Source organism: Callospermophilus lateralis, chromosome 10 (genome assembly GCF_048772815.1).
Source record: "Callospermophilus lateralis isolate mCalLat2 chromosome 10, mCalLat2.hap1, whole genome shotgun sequence".
Classification (NCBI taxonomy): domain Eukaryota; kingdom Metazoa; phylum Chordata; class Mammalia; order Rodentia; family Sciuridae; genus Callospermophilus; species Callospermophilus lateralis.
In genome coordinates this window covers 132252004-132278071 of record NC_135314.1, presented here as the reverse complement: position 1 = coordinate 132278071, position 26068 = coordinate 132252004, and the positions used below count along the sequence as shown (strand labels likewise).

At 48.9% G+C, this 26068-nt stretch overlaps 1 protein-coding gene, 1 non-coding gene and 1 pseudogene across 3 annotated transcripts; all 3 read right to left on the bottom strand.

The window, feature by feature from the left end:
* Positions 1-79: 79 nt before the first annotated feature.
* Lamb2 (laminin subunit beta 2) lies at positions 80-15129 on the bottom strand. Of its 2 annotated transcripts, XM_076868658.2 has the most exons (33): positions 15022-15129; positions 14851-14936; positions 14548-14720; positions 14327-14462; positions 14172-14245; positions 13593-13781; positions 13439-13502; positions 13006-13208; positions 12351-12471; positions 11839-12027; positions 11460-11639; positions 11270-11382; positions 10911-10990; positions 10702-10834; positions 10371-10529; positions 10166-10293; positions 5231-5363; positions 4842-5034; positions 4627-4770; positions 4167-4398; positions 3920-4083; positions 3614-3838; positions 3309-3526; positions 3103-3199; positions 2642-3014; positions 2366-2550; positions 2051-2292; positions 1625-1973; positions 1129-1336; positions 910-1051; positions 650-826; positions 401-560; positions 80-321 (listed from the first exon to the last, which is right to left on the bottom strand). In XM_076868658.2, exons 1-33 carry the CDS (start codon positions 15045-15047, stop codon positions 185-187), a joined length of 5433 nt encoding a protein of 1810 aa, XP_076724773.2. In that variant the 5' UTR covers positions 15048-15129; the 3' UTR covers positions 80-184. The 2 variants fall into 2 exon arrangements, with proteins under 2 accessions (XP_076724773.2, XP_076724774.2); XM_076868659.2 differs by lacking the exons at positions 14172-14245; positions 14851-14936; positions 15022-15129 and having other exon boundaries at positions 14548-14677.
* LOC143408792 (heterogeneous nuclear ribonucleoprotein A1-like) lies at positions 5376-8008 on the bottom strand (annotated as a pseudogene).
* Trnag-ccc (transfer RNA glycine (anticodon CCC)) lies at positions 7925-8000 on the bottom strand. Its single transcript has one exon. It is a non-coding gene; the product is annotated as a tRNA-Gly (tRNA).
* Positions 15130-26068: the final 10939 nt, after the last annotated feature.

Genomic DNA, 26068 nt, shown 5'->3' with positions numbered 1-26068 from the left:
ATGCTTAGGCAGAGCCAGTGGTCCTGTGGAGGTTCTGCGCAGATCCCGCCCATCCCAAAACAGAGTCCAGACAACACTGTGAGGGTTCACACTGGTTTATTGGGAGCCCTGACAGGCTGAGAGCTCTTTAATGTGAAGGCGTGCAGAGCGGGGCTGGGGACTGGGATAGGCTCTAGACAAAGGGTCACTGGCAAGTGTTGTAGATCTGGACCTGCAGATTGATGGCTTGAAGCACGCTGCGCATCCTGGCCTCCAGCCCGTCCAGCTGGGCAGCCTTGCCCTCCAGTGCACGTTCGTTCTCTTCATAGGTGCCCTCCAGTTCTAGGAGGGGCATGTATCAACTTAGGGGTCCTTTTCCCACAGTCCCACCTCTTTGGTTCCTCCCTGCCACACTTCTCACCCTGTAGTCGCTGCAACTTGTCCTGAGCAGCCTGCAACAGGCCCCGAGCCTCTTCTCGCAGTTGTTCTGCCCTGGCCTGTGCAGCCAGCACACCCTGGGCCTTGCGCTCAGCCAGGGCCCTCACAGTTTGGTATTGATCACCCACTGGGCCCTGCAGCAGCTGTAGATGTAGAAGGCAGCATTGGCATGCTAGCCCAGTAGAGGCTCAACCATCATCCCTACCTTCTTCAGCTGGTTGTCTCAGCCCACCTGCTCAGCCTCCCAAGCACGGCTCTGGGCACTGCCTGCTGTTTCTTCGGCTGTAGAAGCTGCCAGACTATTTCCTGCCCGTTTCAGTTTTAGAGCCTCCAGGAGAGCATCCAGTTGCTGAGCCCGCTCACCTGCAGAGCTCAGTGCCTGCTCTGCACCTGCCATTCTTTCCTGTACCTGCCATGAATAGGCCCAGAGTTAAACAGATCTATGGTACATGCCCATAATCTTGCCCCTCTGATGTCCTAGGGAGACTACACCTGGTGCAGAGTCTGCTCTGTATGCTGTGTGTCAGCCACTGCTCTCTGGATGGCACCCTGGGCAGCACCCTGTGCCCGCTGAGCCTCTTCCAGTGCTGCCTGTACTGTTTCTGCCTTCTGTTTCTCACCTTCAGCCCGGCTCCTTGGGAAAAGGGGGAATCAGGGCTTGAAGGTATCAGAATCCCATGTCAAGGATAGGGATCAGAATTGGGGTCAGACCTTGCCCGCTGTGCATCCTGCAGTAGCTGCTCAGTCCGACGCACATCCCCCACAGTACGTGCCAGGATTGTGTCTACATCTGCCAGGCTTCTAACCCGTTCTGCAATCGCACCTGCCAGGTGCTGGATCTGATCTGGTGAAGCTGGGATAGAGAGCTCCAGTACTCGTGTAGCCACCATCTCAATGCTATCAGGATCAGCACCCTCCTCTACAGGGACACAGAAAAAAGCTTAAAGACAGATTCTTCAGCATGAATATGGGGACATAATCTTGGTGTGGACTCTGGATCATGCATGAAATAGGAGTTTGTTAATAGGTATAAGGATGTAAACACAGGGATGGGGACTATACAAAGGGCACAGACCCAGGGACATGGAATGAAGGATCACATATGGGCAATGATTTAGAGGCTGGACATGGGGTCAGATACAAGACAACTACAAGCCCTGAGACCCACATTAAACCTAAAAAGAACATAGACACAGGGGAGACTTACGGCTAAGAAAGTCTTTTACACTCTGGATAAGTTCTCGAAGTTCCTGGTTGGCCTGTTCCACCTGTCCCCTGGAAGCATTAGCCTTGTCCAGGGCCTCCTGGGCCCGCTGCTGTGCCTCACCTGCCTGCCGTCGAGTCTCAGCCACTCGGCTGAGGATGCCATCACCTTCTACTAGTGCACGCTGTAGCTCTGCCTGTGTGTGCCGGGCCCGGCCCAATGCTAGGTCTGCTGTGGCTGCAGCCCCGCTGCAGCCAAGACCCCCACAGCGGAGCTGCCCATCCTCATCCCGGCAGCCGGCACCCCCACAAGGACTGGTAACACAAGGTGCATCCCCTGGGGCCCCACACACCTGCCAGACATAGAAGAAGTTAGGGCTCTGTGAGAATATCCATACTTACCTATCACCCCACCTGAATTGCATCTCACCAGTTCATTTATGACAGTCAAGCTCAGGGTGCGAGCATGGTCAAAGAGTTTGCCCAGTGCTTGCTGGTTGGCCAGATGTTTTTGGTTGAAGTCTTCCCTCTGGCCATCCATTAGCACTTCTGTCTGATGCCGGGTATCTGCTGAGTTGCTCACAGAGCTAGGCACTAGCAGGGCTGAGGTATTAGCACGACGTTCTGCCTCTACAGACTGGATATAGGCATGGTGGATACTGTCATAGGCACCTAAGTTGGGCAGAGGCAGGCAGTCAGCTGAATATCAACCCTGGCCCTCCTGCCTAGTTGACCAACTACTTACCTAAGAAGTTTGAATGCTTGAGCAGGTCCAGGTGCTGGTGAAGCTGACGTAGTGTGAGATTAAGTGCAAGTCCATCTCGCTCTAGACCACTGAGTTCATTGTTGGCATTGAAGTTCTCATCCTGCACATCTGTCAACTTGGCCTCCAGCTGAGTCAGGTGCTCAGTGGCCTCCCCAATTTCATGCCTGCATCAATGGATGTCTGTTTAGAGAGGTTTCAGCCTGGTGCACTATACCTTTGCCCCATCCCACCATGTATCCTCTAACTCATCCGCACCGCAGCTCCTCTGTGGCCTCCACAAGCTGCATAGTAGAGGCAGCTGAGGTGTTGTGGGCACCCACAATGGCCTGCACCATGCCCAGCTTCTCCTGCATGTGCCAAAAGTTGCTCTCAAAGGCACCCAGCACACCGGTCTGCTGGAGTTCCTGTGCCCACTGCTCCAGGCGCCGTGTACGGGCAGCCAAGTCCTGTACCACACGGTCCCAATCCCCAAAGCATGCATGGCAAGGGTAGCATGAAGGAAAGACACCAGAAAAGCCACGGGCACACTGATCACAGCGCACACCAGACACGCCTGGGCGGCAGCTACAATGGCCTGTGGAGCGGTGACACTGAGGTGTGTCTATTCCACGAGGGTCACAATCACAGGCTGCAGGAAAAGGCAGAACACAAAGTTAGGGCCCCTGTGAAGCATCCTAGAAAGTCCTCCATCCACCCTGGCTCCCCAACCACCTCACCACGGCACTGCAACCCAGGGTCTCCCCAGTGGAGTTCTTGGCACTCTGAACAAGTCTGCCCACCAAAGCCAGCACGACAGTGGCACTGCCCTGTGAACTAGGGTGGAAACAGAGCAGGAGTCAGAGTCTCCATCAGAGGCTGAGCCCCTGAGATGAGGCAGACAGCAGGGACCATCTACCCAGAGATCTACAGAAGGGTTCCATACCTGATTGCAGCTGGGGCCTCTGGCTTGGCTTAGGTGGCAGGCACAAGGCTGGCAGCCGTGGCTACTAGTAAGGTTCCAAAAATTGGGGGCACAGTGGTCACAGCTAAGGCCTTGAACATTGGGGAGACATGGACACTGCCCACTGCTTGGATCACAATGGCACTGGTCAGTGGATGGGCAATGCTGGGGATCTGTGCCCAGTGGATTGCAGGTGCAGCCTGTGCCAGCAAGATGAGCACAATAGTCAAGGAGAGCTCAAACAGTGGAACCCCACCCCCACTATTCCTTCCCATGTATATACTCACGGTGACAACTCTGTCGGGCAGCCTGACCATGGAAGCCAGGCTTGCAGTGGGCACACTGTGGCCCTTCTGTGTTGTGTAAACAGCGCACACATTGCCCCGTGTGAGGGTCACAAGCATCAGGGTCCATAGGGTCAATGTTCCCACTGCACTCACATGGTTGGCATCTGCCACCTGGCCTTGATGGATCCCCAAAGTGCCCAGGGGCACAAGCTTCGCACCGTGGCCCTGCCCACAGTCAAGGGGAAACCATGAGTGCTCAGCCCAGCCGCTTCACACTGATCCCATGCCTGCCCCCTACCCACTTACCTGTGTAGCCTAACTGGCAGTGGCACACAATGTGCTGGGAGTAGCCATCCCGATGGCAAGAAGTAGCAAAGTGCCTTTGGCTTCCAGGGCCTTCAGGGCAGGGACAGGGCCGGCACTGGCCCCCATATGGCAGCCGTGGATCCCCATGGAAGCCAGCAATGCACCTGTAGGGAAGTAAAGAAAGAAATAGGTCATCCCCAGGCAGCCTTCCTACCCACCAACCTACTCATAGACTCCCCAGGCTCACCTTTCACAGTGCTCACCCACTGTGTGATCACGGCAGCCCAGGCAAGTGCCTGTGTGGGTGTCACATTCTTCAGCATGCCCATTGCAGACACATGGCCGGCAGCTAGGAAATCCCCACTGGCCACGCTGGCAGTGGTCACAACGAAGCCCAAAGGCACCAGTGCGGCAGGGACATTGCCCACTAGTTCCTTCACATAGGCTGCTGAGCGCCCCTTCAGGACTGCACTGGCAGGCTGTGGGCAGTGCAAAGTCTGAACTGAGGGAAAGGCCCTAAGGAGAGTCTGTGTTGGATCAGGGTGGGAAAGTCAGGGAATGGAAGAGAATTGTAAGTGACTCAGGGCTAAGTTTTAGTATGGGGTGCAAGGCAGAGTTAGAGAAAGGAAGCAGAGCCAGATGGAGGAGGGAGAACAGTAGTGGGAAGGAGAGAAAAGAATAGAAGGGAACAAGGGGGAGGCAAGTACCTTGACAGCCAATGGGGCCAAAGCCATAGTAGCCAGTGGCACAGAGGTCACAGCGGCGTCCAGCCACTCCAGGTTTGCATTGGCACTGGCCACCATGAGGATTGCACTCAGAACTCAGTGAACCTTGAGGGTCACACTGACAAGCTGTGGGACAGGGGTGCAAATCAAGCTGGGCCTCCACTTCTGCCCCACCGACCTATGTCATGGGTACTCACGCAGGGCACCGTTGTATATCAGAGTAGACAGGCTAATGAGGAGGGGGGCACAGGCCTCGGAAGGAGGGACCTTGCCAGGCACCAGACCTTCTTCATGACATCGGTAGCGTTCAAAGGTGGCACGGCGCTCCAGGGCAGCAGCATCACCCCCACTGAACATTTCTAGCACCAGGACACGGGGCAGCAGCACCAGCTGAAGAGATGAACAAGAGTATAATTCACATCAAGGACCACATTGGAACTTCCAGAGTAGTGCCATGGGCTTGTTAGCCCTGATACCACCATGAGCCTGCTTCTTCTGTCACAAACCTCTCATTTCCACCACCACCACCACCACAAGACCCATCCCACAGACCCTGCCATCTTGGTTGGTATGGGCAAGAGTTCACCGAGTCAATGAGTAGGTCAGGTCCAGAGTAGGAGGTCTCAGGCTGGGCGCTTCCTCCTGTTCGTAACAGCTTCAGATGCAATTTGTAAGAGGTGCCAGGCTCAAGGCAAATAGGTCTAGGAAGCATCATGTACCTGGAGGAAAGCAGGAATAAGATAGGAGGTTATCCTTGATCCTCATATCCATCATTCTGGACCTCTCACACTCCATTTGCAGCAACCAAACCTTGGCCAAGGCAGAGGCTATGGGTGAGACAGGCTGGGCTGGGCTGGACTGGGCCAGGTTACACCAGGTCAACAGACAGCTGTTGGATACCTCAGAGATCTGTACAGAGAATTCCCATAAACATGGCTCTCTAGAATCATACACCTGGGCAGACAAGCTAATTGGAAACATACAGCCTTTCCCCACTCCACAGCATTTCCCCAGCATAAAAACTTGCCAATTTTTCTTCAACAACTACTTTGATCTTCTGCTTACCCTGACCTGCAACCTATAACCTCTGCTCATTTTCAGTAAGACTACATCACTTTCTCTCTGTGTTCTAGGTCATTCCCATCATCCTGTGAACCCATACTTTGGTTCTTTTATCTCACTGAAATTCTTTTTTTTTTTTTTTTAAAGACACATTTATTTGGCGTCATGGTCAGACTATTACATTTAGCAATCAACAGCATGAGTGCAAAAAAAAAAAAAGTCTACATTAAAACCCTTTGTTGGAATGCTTTACACTTTCAACAGAACAGAAACTAAAATAACCTGTTATACAATTAGTCACAAATACAGTCCTCGAGTTTTTTTGCCCATACACATGAGTATTGTCTAAACCATGTCTTCTTTGTAGCAGCTAGGCCCTGCCACCAATGTGCTTGGCTGATTTCACAAATCTGTTGTAACCTGTAGCTTCCCTGGCACTTCTCTGGCTCTCCTCTATTAAAACCTTCTGCCACTGCCATAGCTACTGCTGCTGCTGGAACCGCCATAGACATCTTGGTTTCGTGGTTTGGCAAAATATTGGCCTCCACCACTGTAAGGTCCAGAGCTTCTGCCTCCAAAGTTTCCACCCTTCATGGGTCCAAAATTTGATGACTGATTGTTGTAACTGCCAAAATCATTGTAGCTTCCACCACCTCCAAAATTGCTTCCATCATTACCAAATCCATTGTAGCCATCCCTGCGCTGCCACCATATTCACCACCACCACGACTGCCACCAAAGCCACCATGACCACTGAAGTTCCCTCCATGACCGAAATTGTCATTTCCACCAAAACCACCTCTACGACCACCACCGAAGTTTCCAGAACCACTTCGACCTCTTTGGCTAGATGAGGCACTAGCCATCTCTTGCTCTGACAGAGCTTTCCTCACTTCACAGTTGTGGCCATTCACAGTATGGTATTTCTGAATGACAATGTTGTCCACAGAGTTATGGTCATCAAAAGTTACAAAAGCAAAGCCCCTTTTCTTTCCACTGCCTTGGTCAGTCATGATTTCAATAACTTCAATTTTCCCATACTGTTCAAAATAATCTCGTAGGTGATGTTCTTCAGTGTCTTCTTTAATGCCACCAACAAAGATATTTTTGTTAAGTGGGCCCCTGTCTTTTGAGAATCTTCTAGAGACAGATCTCGTTGGTTCCACTACTTTTCCCTCCACTTTGTGTGGTCTTGCATTCATGGCTGCATCCACTTCCTCCAAAGTGGCATAAGTGACAACCCCAAAACCTCTGGAGCACTTGATGTTTGGATCTCTCATAACCACACAGTCCATGAGTGTTCCCCATTGCTCAAAATGGCTTCTCAGACTCTCATCAGTTGTTTCAAAGCTCAGCCCTCCGATGAATAGCTTCCGCAGCTGTTCGGGCTCTTTAGGGGACTCTGATTTAGACATGACAGCAGTAGGAAGAGAGACTTTAATGATGCTTTCTCGGCTGCGTCCACCCTGAAATTCTTTTTCAATAGCTTAAGTCTTCTCCTAGTTTCCACCTCAGTTTTTTTCTTATTTTTGTTTTTTGCACCAGGGATTGAACCTACTGAGTCACATCCCCAGCCCTTCTTGATATCTTATATAGAGACCAGGTCTTGCTGAGTTGCTTGGGGTCTCATTAAGTTTCTGAGATTGCCTTTGAACTCAAAATCCTCTGCCTCAGCCTCCCAAGCCTCTGGGATTGCAGGTTGTGCCACTGTGCCACTGTGCCTGGCTTTCCACCTCACTTTTGCTTTCTTTTTTTTTTTTTTTTTTTGGCGGGGGGAGGGTGGTACTGGGGATTGAATTCAGAGACACTTGACCACTGAGCCACATCCCCAACCCTATTTTGTACTTTATTTAGAGACAGGGTCGCACTGAGTTGCTTAGTGCTTTGCTGTTGCCAAGGCTGGCTTTGAATTTATGATCCTCCTGCCTCAGCCTCCCAAGATGCTGGGATTACAGGCATATGTCACTGTGCCAGGCTCACTTTTGCTTTCTTGAAAAATAAATTCCTAAGTAGAGACCACTATAGTAAATGTCTTCTCTCTCTAGCCCTCTCCTCCAGCAGACTTCTGCTCCATCCTGTGCCAAGGTCATGAATGACCTCCATGTAACTAAACCCAGCAGCTACTTCTGTTCTTATCTGACTCCAGAATTCATCAGCATTGTTGTGAACTCACTGTACCTTTAAACACACTTTTCTCTTAGCTTCTTCCTTTTTTTTTTGGTGGTAGTGCTGGGGATTGAACCCAGGGCCTTGTGCATGGGAGGCAAGCACTCTACCAACTGAGCTATATCCCCAGTTCCTTCTCTTAGCTTCTTGGTCCCCACCTACACTCCTGGTCCCCGCCCCCAGACCCCTAGTTCCTCCTTTTTTACTAGCCTCTAACACTAGAGTACCCCAAGGCTTGGTTCTAGTCTTCTTTCTCTTTCTCTGGTCATTTCTAGAATGACCCCCTTTATGAGTAATAAGTCCCAAATTTTTATCTCTAATTTGGCTCCTCCTAGTAATTCCAGACATAGAAATCTAGTCACACACCTCCATGTCCAAGCATTTCAGAACTGCTCCTCCCTATGTCTCCATCTCAGTAAAGAGTCCCACCCCCATCCAAATGCCCAGGGCAAAACCCGAAGTCACCTTTCCACCTTCTGTCACCTCCCTATATATTTAAGACATCAGCTCTACTACTATACCCTCTGGAGCCTTCCCTTTCCTCACTCTCTGTTATACCTTTGTACCACTGACTTTCACTTGTCCAACTCAGCAGTCTTTAGCATATCTCCTAGCTTCTTACCTTGACCCCTTTAAGTCTGTTTTCCACTCAACAACTAGAAGGGTCTTTGGGTTTTTGTTTTGTTTTTCTGAGCTATTGGGGACTGAATCCAGAGTCCTTTACAACTGAGTCACATCCCAGTCATTTTGATTTTATTTGAGATACGGCCTCACTAAGTTGCCCAGGCTGGCCTGGAATTCTCAGTCCTCCTGCCTCAGTCTCCCAAGTCACTAGGATTACACATGTACGCCACTGCCACTGCACCCAAATAGGGGGAATCTTTGTTAAATACCAGCAACAGTTGGCAAAATGTGTATAATGGATACAACTAGGTTAATTATGCTATTCTTTCTACTTCTGTGTATGTACCAATATTTACATGATCAAAAGTGTAAAAAGATGTCTGGGGTTGTGGTCAGTGGTAGAGTGCTCACCTAGCATGTGTGAGGCCCTGGGTTTGATCCTCAGCACCACATAAAAATTAAATAAGTGTATTGTATCCAACTACAACTAAAAAATAATTTTTTAAAACAAGTGTAAAAACAGCCACGTTTGGTGGCATATGCCTATAATCTCAGCTACTCAAGTGACTGAGGCAGAAGGATTGTGAGTTCAAGACCAATATGGGCAATCTAACGAGTCCCCATCTCAAAAAACAGAAACAGGGCTGGGGCTGTAGTTCAATGGCAGAGCACTTGCTTAGCATGTGCTCTGCTTAGCATGTGTGAGGCACTGGGTTTGATCCTTAGCACTGCAAATAAATAAATAAAATAAAGGCATGTTGTCCATACACAAGTACAAAAAAAAAAAAAAAAAAAAAAAAAAAAAAAAAAAACCAGAAAGGGCTGGGATGTAGCTTAGTGGTAAAGCACCTCTGAATTCAATCCCCAATGTTAAAAAAAAAAAAAATGTACAAAAAGAGGGTTTGGGATGTGGCTCAGTGATCAGTGCTTGCCTAGCATTCATGAGACTCTAGGTTCAATAACCAGCACTGCAAAGGAAAAAAAAATTGCTAACTTTTGGGGCTAGACATGCATGAGGCCCTGGGTTCAATCCCAAGCACCAAAAAAAAAAAAAAAAAAAAAAAAAAAAAAACCAAGTAAAGTGAAAAAGATACATGAAATACATACTACCCAAAATATAATAAAACATTAACCAGACTAGTGTTCAAAGTGCTCTGATGCCACAGCCCCACAACCAACATGACCACCATTGGCCCTTCCTATAGTGACACTGGATGATTTCTAATTAATTATTGCCTTGTCCTCTGTTAGACCTCAGAGAGCAGACTTTATTTGATCTACTTTTTTTTTTTTTTTTTTTTTGTACTGGGGATTAAACCCATGGGTGATTAACCCCTGAGCTACAACACCAACCCTTTTTGTTTTTGTTTTTATTTTGAGACAGGGTCTCACTAAATAACTCAGGGCCTCATTAAGTTGTTGACGCTGGCCTTAAACTTGCAATCCTCCTGTCTCAGCCTCCTGAGCCATTGGGCCATTGTGCCCAGCTGTTTTGTCTACTTTCTTCCTTTGACCAGAGCCATGTCCAACAGAGCCTGACAAACAGCACTCAGGAAGAGGCAGATGAATGAGCAATGGGGTCTTCCAGGTGTTCCAGGTGTCCTTCAAAGATCTAAGGGCTGACCCCACAAACCCCCACCATTTTGAGTGCTACCATCAGTATCCTCACCTAATGTCTGGTTGTAAAGTCCCTTGGATACGGTCGTCCTTGGGCAGCACATGCCCACACGGGCTGTGGGCAGACACAGGCCCTGGACGTTGCACAGTCAGTTCTATCTCTGCCCATTGCTCAGGAACCTGGGGAAAGGTAATGATGAAAGAGATGCCCTCATACCCAGAGGTTCAGCTCCAGGTCAGTTGTCACAGGGTCTGACCTGGGGTTCCAAACGCAGCAGCAGGTCATATTCCATGGCCCTTGGCAAAGAAGTCACCAGGAACTCCAGCACCTGACCCTCCTGCAGCTGCACAAAGCCTGGGCCAGTCCAGGATGGAGTCTCCCCGGTGATTGCCAAACGCTCCACAATATCCAGCACCTGAGAGGTAATGCAGCCAGGGATGGAGGCTCAGGTGAGGCACTGCCTTTTCTGCCATATCTAGCCCCAAACCCTATTTCTTCGGCCAAGCACTCACCCAAGGCTGCATAGCACCCCTATCCCCTCCCAAGACACTATCCTCAATGCAGCCTCTCTAGCCACTCCGACCCACCTGCCCTCGGGCTTCCTCAGCCTCCCAAGTTAGATGGTCCAGGAAGGGCCGGAAGTAACCAGGTTGCACTTGCTCACAACGCCGTCCAACCATGTGCTGGCGACAGCGGCACTGGCCTGTGGCCTCATCACACCTAAAGGGTGTTATGGTTATTCAAGAATACTTTCTCTTTTTCCTGCCCCCTCCCAGGCTCCATTTATAGCACTCACTGAGGATCCAAGGCACCACCTGCATCGCAGTCACAGGGGCGGCAACCAAGTATGTCGTGGCTCAGGCCCCAGTGGCCAGGCTGTGAGGAAATGGTTGTTGGGAGCCAGAAATAGACCCCTCGCCACCCAGTGGGGAGTCCAACCATATTCCTCAGTGTTTACCACCCCTTGGAGAATGCATGGCCTTCAGACTACTGGGACACACCCCTGCCCTCCCAGACTTGAGGCTTCTCATCCAGGACTGGACTCTTAGTTTTCAGTACTCATCCACCAGGATATGGACATTGGTAGCTGAGGGGACCCCAGAACCCCAGTTCTGTGTTCAGGACTCCAGGAACTATAGCTCCCTCCGGTCATACCAGGCAGCGATGGCACCCGCGTCCAGTCACCAGACGCTTGCAGAAACAGGTTCCACTACTGGAGTCACAAGGGGTGCCCCCAGGCACTGTACCCCTTGTATTACACTGACAACCTGCAGGCAAGGAAGCACATCAGAGCTTTGGGGAGCTGAAGCAGTACTCAGGTTCAGCTGAGTCAGGAGGCACTTACGCTGGCAGCCTAGAGGGTCACTGGCACTAAGCCCAAAGAAGCCATCACGGCATTGCTGACAGCGAGTGCCCACCACATGTTTTTTGCAGCGACACTGGCCTGAGACCAGCCCCAGTGCAGGATCATCATGAGAATCACAGCGACCACCATCTTGGGAACCCATAGGATCACAATCACAAGCTGAGAGCAAAAAGAGGTACAAGGTCACCTTAACCCAATTAGTCCAGTATAAGTCCTCTTCTAAACCCCCACCCTAGGTCCCTGGTCTGGTTCCACACTAAGTCCCCCACCCCAATTCCCCATAACGGATAGCAAATTGGCTTCCCAGTTTCTGCCCCAGGCTCAGCTTCCCCTCCCTCATGTCCAATCCCAGCCTCACAGCGGCACACAGCTGGGTCTCGCAGATCCTTGGTTGGGTCACGATAGAAGAAGGGCCGGCAGAGCTCACAGTGATGCCCAGCTGTATTGTGCTGACACTTATCACACACGCCTCCACTCACATTGCCAGATGCTAGGTAAACAGCCATGTCAAAGTGGCAGCTGTGGGTGTGCCCGTGACACTCGCATTCTGTGGGAAAGGGGAAAGGCCACTTGAGAGACCAGCTCCTGAGAGTAAGGGACAAAGGAAGGGACCCTAGTGCCACCTTAGATCCCTCCCAGAGGCCAGATTTTGAGGGTCGTGCATACAGACTGCAAGTCTTCAACATCAACCTGGACCCCTAGCCCAAGCAGATTATGGAGGAGAGTTGAAGAGGTCACCAGGGATATTAAGCCTGGATACCCTTTAGACATAACCTGAGTATTAAGGGCTTGACCAATCAGCTCTTGGCTCTACCCAGGGCACAGCCAGGCTACAGAGTTCTGGAGCTGTGGGGCCAGGGTCTCACTTACTCTTACAGGCATGACTATGGCCATCTTCAGCCGGATGCCAGGGCAGGTCATGATAGAAATCCTGACACTGCTCACAGTTGAGGCCACGGGTGTTGTGCTTGCAGACACAGGCTCCATGCACCTATGGAAGTGGGCAGATAGATTGTCAAAACTGTCTGGCCATGGGGCTGGGATTGTAGCTCAGTGGTAGAGCATTTGTCTAGTATGTGTGAGGCACTGGGTTCGATTCTGAGCACCGCATATGAATAAATAAATAAATAAAGGGCCTCACTGACAACTAAAAAAATATTTTTAAAACACTGTCTGGCGGGCTGGAGTTGTGGCTCAGCGGTAGAGCGCTTGCCTAGCATGCACGAGGCCATGGGTTGGATCCTCAGCACCACATAAAAATAAGTAAAATAAAGGCATTGAATCCAACTACACTAAAAAATAAAATTTTTTAATATTTATTTTTTAGTTTTCAGCAGACACAACATCTTTATTTGTATGTGGTGCTGAGGATCAAACCCATCGCCGTGCACATGCCAGGCGAGCGCGCTACCGCTTGAGCCACATCCCCAGCCCTAAAAAATAAATATTAAAAAAAAAAAAAAAGCATGTCTGGCCATGCCTGCCCCTTCCCCTAACTATATCCCAGCTATCTGAAGCTCCTTACCATGCCCTCAACATGGGCTGGTGCCCCTGGGGCTGGAGCACACTGTGAGGCATGTCCATAGCAGAAGCAGTTGCCACGCACAACCAGCTCATACAGGGCATAATAGTACTTCTCTCGGATCTCCCGCCTTGGGTCAAGCAGATTGTCTCCCAGTGTGTGAAGACGAGTCAGGTTCACCCGCAGGTTGGTGATCTTCAATAGGTCTGAGGGGGAAAGTGTTGGAGCCAACTAGCCAGACTGGCCCTTGAAACCCTGTATTCATCCAGGGGCTGCAGCTGCCAAGGTCACCTTGGGAGACCTCTGGTTGACTGCTTCCTGAGCTAAACTAGGCTTGGCACCTGCCCTAGAAAGCACCCAAAATAGTTACTGAGGCCCCAGATAATCTTCATCCAGATGCTGGGACTGTGCCAGGCTGAAAGGGTGAGGCACTCACTCTGAATCCGTGAACTGTAGGGATCCAGGATAGGGATGGCAGGGTCTAACACACGATAGATAACCTAGAGAGGCAGAGAGACCATAGAGATACAGGACCTTGCTGAGACCCATTGCACTCCCTTCCCACCCCTAATTAAAATCTTAACCCTTACCTCGCCTTCAGTGGATGGCTCAATTTCTGAGTAGCGGGACTCACAGACTACATCATCCCAGTGCCGTGGAGGGGCTAATGGAACTCCTGGAAAGTCAGCCCCACAGTCATAGGAGAAATATCGGTACACATGCCAGGTGTGGCCAAAATCGGCTGAGCGCTCCACCAACATGGCAGCAGGGCGAAATGTCTGGGTGGGGGGCATAGCTGATTAGCAGGCACCAGACCCAAATCCAGCCCAGGCTATGGAGAGCTCTCCTCAGCCTGAGATTGCCCTCCAGCAGTTCAAAGGCAGGTAGGGATGACCATGAAAGACAGGCAATGACTAAGGAGGGTAGCCACCTCTAATGGGGAGGCCCCAGGGATCATGGGGCCCAGGAAGACAGCATCTGACCCAGCCTGCAATGAGAGCAGCAGAAATAGCATGTGCAAAGGCCTGGAAGTGCACAGACATGTATAGCATGGGGAAATAAAGGCACCATCCATGCAGTCAGTGCATAACACATGGGCTCAGGACTAAACTGAGGATCAGGGGCTCTGTCCAGGGGCAATGGAGAGTCAAGCAGGGTGATTTGGGCACCTTGAAGGTCATAATGAGGTGCGTGAAATGAAACTCAGCCTCCAGGTCCAGCTGGATGGTGACCCTGGGAATACCTGGGGCAGGAGTCGGAGGTCAAGGACTTGAGGCTACTAGTTGGCAGCCTTGCTCAATCCATGCCCCACCCATAGCCTCACCATTCTCTGATTGCCACCAGGCTGCCCGACGCTGTGGTGCAAAGCTGGTGACCACATTCTGGATGCGATGACTATATGGGTTGTCTCTAGCAGAGTAGGGGCGCCGAGAATCACACAGGAAACACTTCTTCTCATCCTGGGTTGAGTGAGGGTTAGGATCAGTTTCTCAGGCAGTATGAACCCCACCCTGACCCAACCTCTCACCTAGACCCCAGCAGCACCTGTAGGTGACTGACAATGCAGTAGGGTTCAGGACCATGCAGGCCACAGGTGGATGAGGCAGTCAGTCTGTCAGCACGGCCCACCAACAGGTCACCTGTGGCTGGGTAGCAGCTTCCTCTTGAACAGCCAGGCACATCTAGAGCTAGGGCCTGGGCCAGTGTGGCCACCAGCACTGAAGACAGTAGGTCAGCCAGTTCTGTTTTTCTTCTATTCTGTACCCCCATCCCATGTTCCCAAGAGACAGCCACCCCAAGACCCACCATCACATCCCACAACCCTTGGTCCTCACCCAGCCCCCTCACCACTTAGAAGCAGGCCCAGTCGAAGTTCCCAGGGCACACCCAGTCCCTGCCGGCCCCTCCCTTCGTCCCCTGAGGCCCACTCCATCCTGAGGGGGTGGAAAACAAGGGAAAGGGAAGATGAAGGGTCTTGCGCCATAGCCCCACTTCATCCCTTCGGGGTCCCATGCTGACCCTGCCCGTGTGGGTCTTTGGCGCATTTCCCTCCGGGCCCTCTGTCGGTCCCAGGGTCTGTCCAGCGGTCCTTCAGCTTGGAGTCCGGCGGCGACTTTGAGCAAAGTTGGGAAGCACGGCAGGAAGGAAACCATGGTGCGGATTCCAGGCAAGCTCAAAACACGTAAAAGAAAAACCTCCCACTCCAACCTCTCATCCCCAGCCACTCCGCCCCCACTCACTCTCCCAGGAATCAGATGATCAGATTCCACAGATCTTTATTGTGCCCCTAAGGCCAAATCTATGCAAGGGCCAAGGGAAGGTGGAGGGTTTGGTGCTTTAGGCCACCACAGAAAGAGTGTGCACGGTGTTGAGGAATGGTAGAAGCAAATGAGAGGTTTCTGATCTGAAATAAAGGGCCAAGCAGCCTGTAGTCCTTGTTATTGGCATCAGCATGGAAATCACTCAGATGTTTTATCCCAGGGTTCCAGCATCAGTGGTGAGACAGAAGGGTGCAAAAAAGCACCAAATTCAGGGCTGTGGGGAGCTTTAGGACAGCCCGATCTGAACAGGACAGGGGCTGGAGGAGAAATGGGGAAGGCCACACCCTGCCTTAAAAAGAGCTCTGGGTAGCTCTGCTGCCTCTAGTCATTGTGGTATGTAGGCAGAAGTGCTGCTTTGGTTTCCCAGTATGAAAATGGGCACAGGGTGACGGACTTTAGAGTGAAAAGCCAATAATAAATCCGGATTTTCTTTTCGGCTGTTAATCCGCTCCGGGCTTTCCAGCCCTCTGGACCTTGGGGTTGGAATGCGCGCGACCGGCAGGCGCGCGCCCCACCCAGGCCCCTGGGACCACGGCGGGGGCGGGTCTGGGATGAGGGTTGCAGGGGTGCTGGCCATGTAGTCTGAGGGTCTTCGGGGTGAGTCAGGCTTACTTTGAGCCGCCACAGATCTAACGCATTGTCTGGGACAAGTCAAGGACTGCCCTAAACTGCCAGCCCCTGGCAGAGGTAAACCTGGAAGTTCCTTTGGGACCCACTCAACTTCACAAAGGAGCGTGGGGGTGGGGCAGGCAATCTACTGGACTTCTGGTATCAGCAGAATAGAATCTCCAGTCACCTTAAGCTGACTGTTAGGTGATTAACCTACGTCATGTGATTAACCTAAGGGGTCTCAGATACTACAAGTTTAGATCACTGATGCAGTGACCCACAGGGAGCTGAAGCAGGAGGACTGCAAATTCTAGGCCAGCTTCAGCAATTTAGTGAGATCTGTCTCAAAGTAAAAAATAAAAAGGGCTGGGCGTGGTGGCGCAGCCTGAAATCCTAGCAGCTGGAGAGGCTTAGGCAGGAGGATCAGGAGTTCAAATCCAGCCTCAGCAGTGGCAAGTTGCTTAAGAAACTCAGTGAGACCCTAAATAAATACAAAATAGGGCTGGGGTTGTGGCTCAGTGGTTGAATGTCCCTGAGTTCAATCCCCATATCAAAAAATAAAAATAAATTAAAAATTAAAAAAAATAAAATGAAAAGGGCTGATGATATAGCTAGTAGTAATGTGTTCCTGGTTTCAATCCCCAGCACAACTGAAAAAAGTTTAGATCACTTGGAGATAAAGGTCTTTAGGCTTAGGGGCACTAGATGGCCTCAAGGAGTTACAGGATCTCTCTGTTCTGTCAAGGTCAGATGACCAAAACTGGGAATCAAGGGGTTATACAGAGGTCACTCAGGGTCAGTGCATACTCAGTGGGATCTCTGTTTTCTCAAGCTCAAGGGATTCCTGGGTCATTATGGAGTCTCATTGAGTCACCCAGGTGGTCCCAGAGCCTTTGCTGGCATCCATAGATGGCAGCAGGTGACATATGCATGGCACCCAGCCACATGTGCTCAAGCAGCTGTGCTGCCTGCTGCTCCAGGGCCTGCAAGGCAGCTGCTTTCTTGCCCAGTGCCTGCTCATTCTGTGCCAGGAGGCACTCTAACCCTGAGAATCAGGTCATCTGAGCCAGACTTTGATCTCTATGCTCTTCTGCAGCTCTGTCACAGCCACCTGGACCATCTACAATTCCTAGAGCAGATCTGAACCTGAACCCCCACTCTACCCAGGTCCTAAAGACCCATTTGTCACTGCCTAAGTTCTTGAGGGGCAGGGACTTAAGAACTGAGATCTTACTTCAGCACAGTGTAGCCAATCTCTAGCCTAAACTCCACTTCCCACTGTTCCAGAGGGGTCCCCAAGCCCCTAATTCCCACTGTTTTGAATCTCACCTTACCAGGATCCCAATCATGCCCATGGTCCATGATGCCTGTTCTTCTGCCTCTGGGACCTGTCACTGACTCAGGGAAAAACATGTCCTGAGGGCCTAACCTCCATTGGACAGATACTCCAGAACTGGAGTGATATCAACTGTCAATGCCATCTGGGCCAGGAACCCTCCTATGAGGGGGAGAGAGGGACAAATATTGGGAGTCATAGAAAGGTCACATTAAGGTAGCAACTAGATTGAATATTCACATTGTCAGCAGAGAATGAAGGTCACAGCAGTCACTGAACATGGATGCAAGGGAGATGAAGGGGACAAATGGGTTATCATCTTGGGTACACTGGCCTCCAGGCTTTGAAATGCCAACCTTGCCACCCACAGCCCTTGCTCTGCATGAATTCCCACCTCAGCCAGAACCCTCTGAACATCCAACCATTGGGTCCTGACTTTATCTTCCCTGAAGAGCACAAGATGTTCCATTTGACTCCCTTTTCTGCCCACCCTCTGAGCTCTACCTCCAGTCGCCTGACCCTTCACCTGGTCTGCTGTGCATTATGAAGGATGTCTTCAGCTCTGGGAAGATCCAGGCCCACAGCATCTGGTGCAAGGAAAGCACTCTGAATCTGATCCAGGAGGGAGGCAATACCTACTGCCTCACCCTGCAGGAGGGACACAGCTAGCCCACACCATGACACCAGTGCTACACTTGTAACAGCTGCACCTTCATCTATTAGGAAAGGAGTAGAGATTTTGAACCTGAATTCTGATACCTCACCCAATGAGTTCTGACCCTAACCTCTCATTGCTTCTACCTCACAACAACTACCCAATGGTATACATAAGAAGCTTACAAAAAACAATTGTGAAATTTTCAGAATTTTGCAAATTAGTTGTTAAATGGTATATAGACTGAAATCAGTCATAGTAGGATTACTTACACCATGGAAATTAATAAGGTCCACAAATCAGTCCCCCTGATTCCCAGCCAGTTGTCAAACATTTCGCAGCACACTGGTGCCCCCCACTGATCCCTGGACAGTCCTACAATACTCCTCATTCTGGTAGGAGTTTCATGTCAAAATCCTGGATGGCTATCTGCCCCTACCAGCTGTGAACAGACATGTAACAAATAGACATAAACACATGAGGAAGCACTGGATGATCTCAACAGTTGTTTGCATAGGAGCCATGGCAGCCATGCCTCACAGTCCCCTTGAACAATGTCAGGTTTCATGTGCCTGGATTCCTTGCTGTGGCCTGGATTTGTTGTAGCTGGTAGGAGACAGGGTAATTTGTAAATTGTGTCTCCTACAATTTCATGTCTGAGCGATGGTCTCCTGTGGCTCCCCCCACAGCTCCCATCCGTAGTCCCCATGGCTCTGTACCCACTGCTAATGCTGCTCCAAGGTTGTGACTATTAAGTTCAGGCTATATGAAAAGTTGTAGAAAGCAATCAGAGCCCACAGGGCAGTGAGCAAAGTCCCAAGGCAAGGGCTTTTCATACCACAGGGTACAAGAAAACAGACCAGCTAAAGTTCCTGATGCTTCTATTCCTGCAAATATAATGGGAATGCATTTCCCAGATTTCCTGTTGCCTTATACCCAGCATATCCTCAAGAAAGTTCTCACTAGGCAACATCTTTTTCAGTAATCCATATCTCCACCCACCATTCCAGGTCTGACTGTGATCTGTGAGTGTGGCATCTGGCCCCTATCAGCCAACTCCTTCATTTTCAACCCCCATATAACTAACTGTCCTTGTGAGCCACCCTGTTCCCCAGAGAATCTTCTCCGTCTACTGCTAGGCATACAGACCTGCCTCAGGATGCTATCTGATCTTCTAAGTGCAGCTATGACCTGGACTCTGAGCATTATCTCCTGGGAAGAGGTCTGGACTTCAGCATGTAAAAAGGGTGGATAGAAGAATACTCAAAGCTCTGTTCCATGCGATAGGAGCAATCCACCTTCTGTATACTCCAAATACACAGAATACCTGGTCCCTTTCTCCCGTCACAGTATAGCCCCTCTCACCAGCCACCCACCTAGCCTACCTTGGGTTCCTGTGGCCCCTTGGGGCAAGGTCAAGCCCTTGACATGATCTAGTTCCCAGGATAAATACTTCCATGCATTCCTGCTGTCTCCTGACCCGTGACTTTCTTTTGGCTACAAACTATTCTGTGGCCACAGTGTCTAGGTCAATATAGTCATTTTCCTTCTGTGAGGAAAGGGGCATTAGTTTGACCAGTGGTGCTCTCTGATCCATGATTCATGATCTCTGATCCATGATTTCCTTACTCAAGAAAAAACATCTGAATCCCATAACAATGACTAAATAGACCAACCTGTGACCCTCTGTATCCCTGACTCTGAGAACCTGGCTGGAGACTTCCCTCACTCCTAACCCCAGACCCCTTAACTGTGTCCAGCTATCTACTCTTTAAGTTGCTGCAGGGTCCCCATAGGGAGTGAAGGAGACTCTAGAAGTGCCTGTACCTGCTGCAGTACCCCATCCATAGCCTGTCCATCCTGGCCCCCATCACCACAGCCAAGAATCCCCTGGCATAGAACAGCCACCTCTTAGGACACAGCTGCCACCTACAGCTGGAATAGAGCCAAGTGTTTAGTCCCAAGAAGTGAAGCAGATAGGACAGAACCTACAGTGTGAGAAGGAACATCTGGAACCACAAGCACAAAACTGGCACCTCAACCCTGAGATACCCTCTCTGCTTAGTCAGGCACCCATGTGTGGTTCACAACCGTGTGAGATGGAACCCTGTGGGTTATAGGCACAGACTGCAAGGGAGAGAGAGGCTCACGGACAAGAGCAGAAGGCTTTACTTTCAAGAACCCTGATCGCACTAACTCTAGCCTCACCTTTAAGAATGACTTGCAAGTGTAAGAATGCACATCAGTCCTCACCTGCTGAGAACTGCCATGGGCACTGGCTTCTATCTGACCAGAGAGGCCATATTGCATAACAGACTTTGTAATTTGTTTTGCTATGCTGGTGATGGAACCCAGGGTCTTGCACATGCTAGGAAAGTGCTCTGCCACTGAGCTATACCAAAAGCATGCACAGCAGCCTTTGAGCCAGAAAATATCATAAGACTCGAAGGGCTCTACAACCCCGTCAGGGATCAATCAGGGTCAGGAAAGAGCTACCTAAGGGGGTCCTTTATGTGGGATCCTCTGCCTAGTCTTGCCACTTTTTTTTTAAGAAATGTTTTTGCTAGTGTTTCTAAGTTTTAATAGGGAAGAGCAATAAATGTGTTATGTTCTTCCCCAAGGAAATCCCACCTTCTCCCTTGCTACTCCCCATTAGGTAGCCCTGGAGGGCAGCCTCATCCTTCTTTTTTTTAGTACTTTTATTTTCTTTCTTTCTTTCTTTATATGTGGTGCTGAGGATCAAACCCAGGGCCTCGCACATGCTAGGCAAGCACTCTAGCTCTGAGCCACAACCCCAGACCCAGCCTCATCCTTCTTGTTGGACTGTATGAATACCCTTCTTGCTTTGGCACTCCTGCTCTTGGTCAACCCAATATGCATTCTGACACTGGTAGTACATGCTACCCACATATCCTGCTCTTCACAAGTATTGGCTTATGACCTGAGAAAAGAGAGTATAGACTAAACAAAAGAAGTAAAGAGCCTTCTTCAGAAGAGAAAAAACACAAATGCTCAGCTATAGCATACATACAAGCACACCCAAGTCTTCTCTTAGCCCTGCTCTTGCCCCAGGCATCACTCACTGTTGCATTTGGCTGAGGATTTCTCCCCTCCTGCCTTCTCTGGTGTGCCCCGTTGACCAGTTTCTACTTTCCAACATCACCAGTTCTTGTCTTGCATGGGCCCACTGAGTTTTCATCTTCTAATCTATTGTGCTTTAATCCTCCATGTCCTGATCTGCATACCCACTGAGTCTTTATGCCCTCACTCCCATATCTTCCACACCTCCTGAGTCTAACTTCCACTTCACCATGGATGCAAGAACATGATTCAGGAAGGGTTCATCTTCCCTGTAGCCCCTTCTCCTGTTCTCTCTGCTTCCTAGCTGCCATGAATGGAGCAACACACTTCTATCACACCGTTCCACGATGATATTCTGCGGACCCAGAACAATGAAGTTGACCCATCATGAACCGAACCTCAGAAACTATGAGCCAAAATAAACTTTTCTTCCTCTAAGTTGTTTTGGTCAGGTATTTTGGTAATAGCAATGAAAAGCTGACAAATACAAGGACTCATCCCATTCACTCACCACTCTTTTCTTGGAAACACTTATTTCCCAAGGCCATCCTGCACTGCCTATGCCTATGCCAATCTTAATCTTCTTCCTGTGCCTCCCTGGATCCTTCCTAGCTCCCACAACCCCTGACCTATCTAACTCACTGCTTGCCATGACCCACTTACAATAGTTTGCTCACACATTGATACATGGCTTCACGTGGGGTCAGGTTAATGCAGCTCCATGTCCACACTTCCCCAAGGGCTCTACAACTAGAATGCAGCTATTTTCAGCCACATACACCAGTATTGGTGGTCACATAGACACTCACCAGATACAAGTCACATGCAGTCATAGGAAGGCACATGTTTGCTCACACCTGTCTAATGCCACAGTAGAACAAAGACTTACTAACTGTGACACATTGGCTGTGTTGGGCATGACAGCTACAAGGCTTACAGTCCCAGAAGTCCCCAAGGTCCAGAACAGAGGGGTGCATTGGCTGCAGTCTTCCCAAGTGCTATAGTTGCAGGTGTACTGTCCACTAATCTGATTGCAGAAGCAGGCTTCAGGTGAGAAGGGAACCACATGGGAACAGTGCCCTGGTGGACCAAAGGTATACCCTGGGGAGAGGAAAGGCTTGGTAGGAGTGGCAGAGGGAAAACCACACCCAGTCTTTTGGAAATATCTTCATCCACTCCACACACGCATTAAAGCCAGCAGTTGCCTGGACACAGAGCACTGCTGTGGAAGCCAGTTCTGCAGTTAGTACATACAGGCCATAGCTATGGTACAAACAGCACTGGCAGTGCCCACTGAGAAAATCATAGGCAGCAGGATCATGGGAATTAATATTATTGTTGCACTGGCAGGGCCAGAATGAGGGATCTTCTCATGAGGAGCAGCAGTTACAGTGGAGGCCAGGATTGGAGTGTATGTGGATTTCTTTTGGGCCTGTGAGTCACAATTACCTACAATAGTTACATTATAGCCCATATTCCTGGTTGGGTTGGTCAATTTTTTTTGTTGCTGTGAAAAAATACCTGAGGAAAAACAACTTATGGAGGAAACATTTATTTTAGTTCATGGTTTCAGAGGTTTTTAGTCCAAGGTTGGCTGACTTCATTGCTTTGGGTCTGAGGTGAGGCAGAACATTATGGGACTAAGTTCTACCTTCTACAGTTTCTAACACTTCCCAATAGTTCATTCAGCTATGAATACATCAATAAATTAATCAGCTTATAAACTTAAAACCTTCATGATCCAATAACTTCTCCAAAGCACCACCTCTGAACATTGTTACATTGGGGACCAAGCCTTCAACACATGAGCCTTTGGGGGACATTCCAGATCCAAACTACAATACTGGCTTACATTGCCTATAAGTGCCCCTATTTGTCCTCTTTTTGCAGAAAAGGAACTCTGTAAATATAAGTGTCCAGACTGCAGCTCAGCATATGTGTAGATTTGAATATGAGGTGTCCCCACAAAAAATTCTTATTAGACAATGCAGGAATGTTTGGAGGTGAAATGGACAGATCATGAGAGCTGTAACCAAATCAGTGGATTAATTCATCTGATGGATTAGTAATTTGAATAAATTATTAGGTGGTAGTTGTGGGAGGTAGGGCATGACTAGAGGAAGTAGTTTACTGGAGGTGTGCATTTGAGCATTCTATATCTTGTCCCTGGATCATGGTGCTCTTTTTGCTTACTGGCTGCCATAAGCTGACAGTTTTATTATATCATCACCTTCTGCCATAATGTTCTGCCACACCTCAGGATCAGAATAATGGAGTCAGCTGACCATGGACAAAACCTCTGAAATCAAACTAAAGTTCTCACCCTTTAAGTTGTTCTTGTCCAATATTTTGATCAAAGTGATGAAAAGTTAACATAGGTAGAACAGACTAAGATTTGTCATGTGGACCTGATCAGATTGTGAACAAGTGACTAGCATTGTGGGTTTGCCACTGCCAACCATGCCTCATCTGCATAGCCAGGTGCCCAGAGGCAAAGGACATGCCCACTTGTGCTATACACATGGCAGGAACTCCTTAATAGAGGTCATAGCCAGGGTACCCAAGACAAGAGGCAGGGCCAGTACTGCTGGCCCAAGCCCAGGGTAGGGTTTCCATAGTAGTCATCCAAACACCTGGGGACAGTAGCACAAAACGCACACACACATACACACACATCATAATTTCTTCCCAACATATCCAATGGGAGTGTTCATCTTTCACAGGGCTGATAGCCCCATGCCAGACCTGGCCGACACCTATAAGTGGGTGGCACAGCTCAACATGCTCATTGTAGGCATAAAGATGGCAGTATGGGAAGCCCCATCAATAGGGGAGACAGTGATCACAACAATGACAAGCAAGTCCTAGTGGCATATGATATGCATTGCCCACTCACAGAGTTATGGATGGCACTGATAGCACTCTCAGCATGGTAGTGGTATTCTGTGGGGAGTGAGAGGCAATAAACTCAATCAGCAGAAGTAATGTTTGGCTCTTTGGTGAAGGCTCTTTGGTGGACAGGGTCACAGCATGGGGGATGCTGCAGCAGGGCCGCACTGTCTGGAAACCAGAACCATAGGGAATGTCAAGTGTTTTGTTTATGATACTCATGATATGGATAACAGGGCATACATCAAGCAATAATAAAAATATGTATTACCTGAGATTGCAGGAAAATTCCCAGAATGAGACTAAGGATATAATTAAGACATGCCCCAAGATGTGCTTCAATATCTCTCAGGATACAAACAATAGTGTTATTCCTCAAGCCTAAGCAAGAAGAAATGTTTATCCCATGGTTAATAATTTTCATTATGGGCTGGGGATGTGGCTCAAGCGGTAGCGCGCTCGCCTGGCATGCGTGCGGCCCGGGTTCGATCCTCAGCACCACATACAAGCGGAGATGTTGTGTCCGCCGATAACCAAAAAATAAATATTAAAAAAAAAATTCTCTCTCTCTCTCTCTCCCTCAGTCTCTCACTCTCTCTTTAAAAAAATAATAATTTTCATTAAACCACCACCTACCCCCGTTCTAAAGCCACAACCTGTGCAACATACATTCTCCCCACCAACAGACCTTCCTTTGTCTTACACAGGAATTTATGATGAAAATAGGAAACACATAGTTAATATTAATGGCAAATGGGTTGAGGTGCAGAGCTTGCCCTTTAGTTAAAGAATACAAAGACATAAGAATTGGTGTACTTTGAGGCTGGGGTTGTGGCTCAGCAGTAGAGGACCTCACAGGCACGAGGTCCTGGGTTCAATCCTCAGTACCACATAAAAATAAATAAGTGAAATAAAGATATTGTGTCCAACTATAACAAAAAATAAATATTAAAAAAATAATTGGTGTACTTTGACTAAAGATCAAAGAAACTCTTTAAGAAAGCAGTTAATAGGTCATATGAAAAAAGGAAATTACCTTAGAAATTAAAAATAAAATAATGTAAAATTAACATAAATATATTTTAGAGGCACTTCAGGGTAATAGTCTTTTAAGTAACAGACTTTCACTATTTTAAGTGTGCTTTATTGGAATTTTTGTTTAGAAGTAAGAAAGCTTACCAACAATCATAGGTATGCTTTAAAGTTAAAGATTAATGATATAATTATAGGTATGCTTTAAAGTTAAAAGTTAATAATAGGTCAGGAGACATGTAGTTTAGTTTTGTAGTGTAGCACCTAGTGATTGAGGTAAAAATGTAAAAGCTTAATCATGATTGGCAAAGGTTACAGGAAAATATTTTAAACAATGTACTCAATATCTTAGGTAATCAATATACGTCAGAAAAGATTGTAACTCTTGAAAATTATGTAAATCAAAGAAGTTTCGGGATTTGAGGCTATCCATTAACTACCTGAAAAAACACCTGCAAAAAAGGTATAAAAATAAAGGCCCCTCTAGGGGCAGCAGATCCTTCTGGAATTTGCTTGTAACTTGCAACCTGTCATCCCATCTCTTCTTCTTTCACTGATGCCACTCATCCTTCAGAACCCCTGGATCCCTGCTGGGGCTGGACCCTGGCAGCTCTTGACCCCACATTGATCCAAAAGCTTATCACTGCTCCCAGTAGGCCCAAAGCTCATTTATTCCAGGTATGCAGTGGTCAAAGATATAACCAATGATGTGGAGACAGCAGGGTCATTGCCCACCCAGCAAGGCATGCATGGTGTTCAGAGAACCCTTCAGGTGGTACTCATATACTGGCAAGAAGGGCAAGATCAGATGAACCTCATGGTGCTTCTCCAACCCCTGCCATGCAGCCTGCCTGGTGGAACTTCAGATAGCCCCAGGATCCATAGACCTCAATCCAGACAACTCTTTACACATGGCAGGTGCACAACCTAGCAGGAAGGTGGAAGGCAAAAGGTAGGGGAAAGTAAGCCCAGTCCCTGTATGGCCAGGGGCAGTCCCTTGGTCTTGTGTAGGTGGGTTAGGGTAGGCCAGAGGGCACACTGAGACAAACAGAGTATCAGTATCCTCAATATTCTGGTGCAGTCCTCTCCCATACTGTCTTAGGAATTATATAGACTCTGTCCAAAACACTGAACCTTCAATCA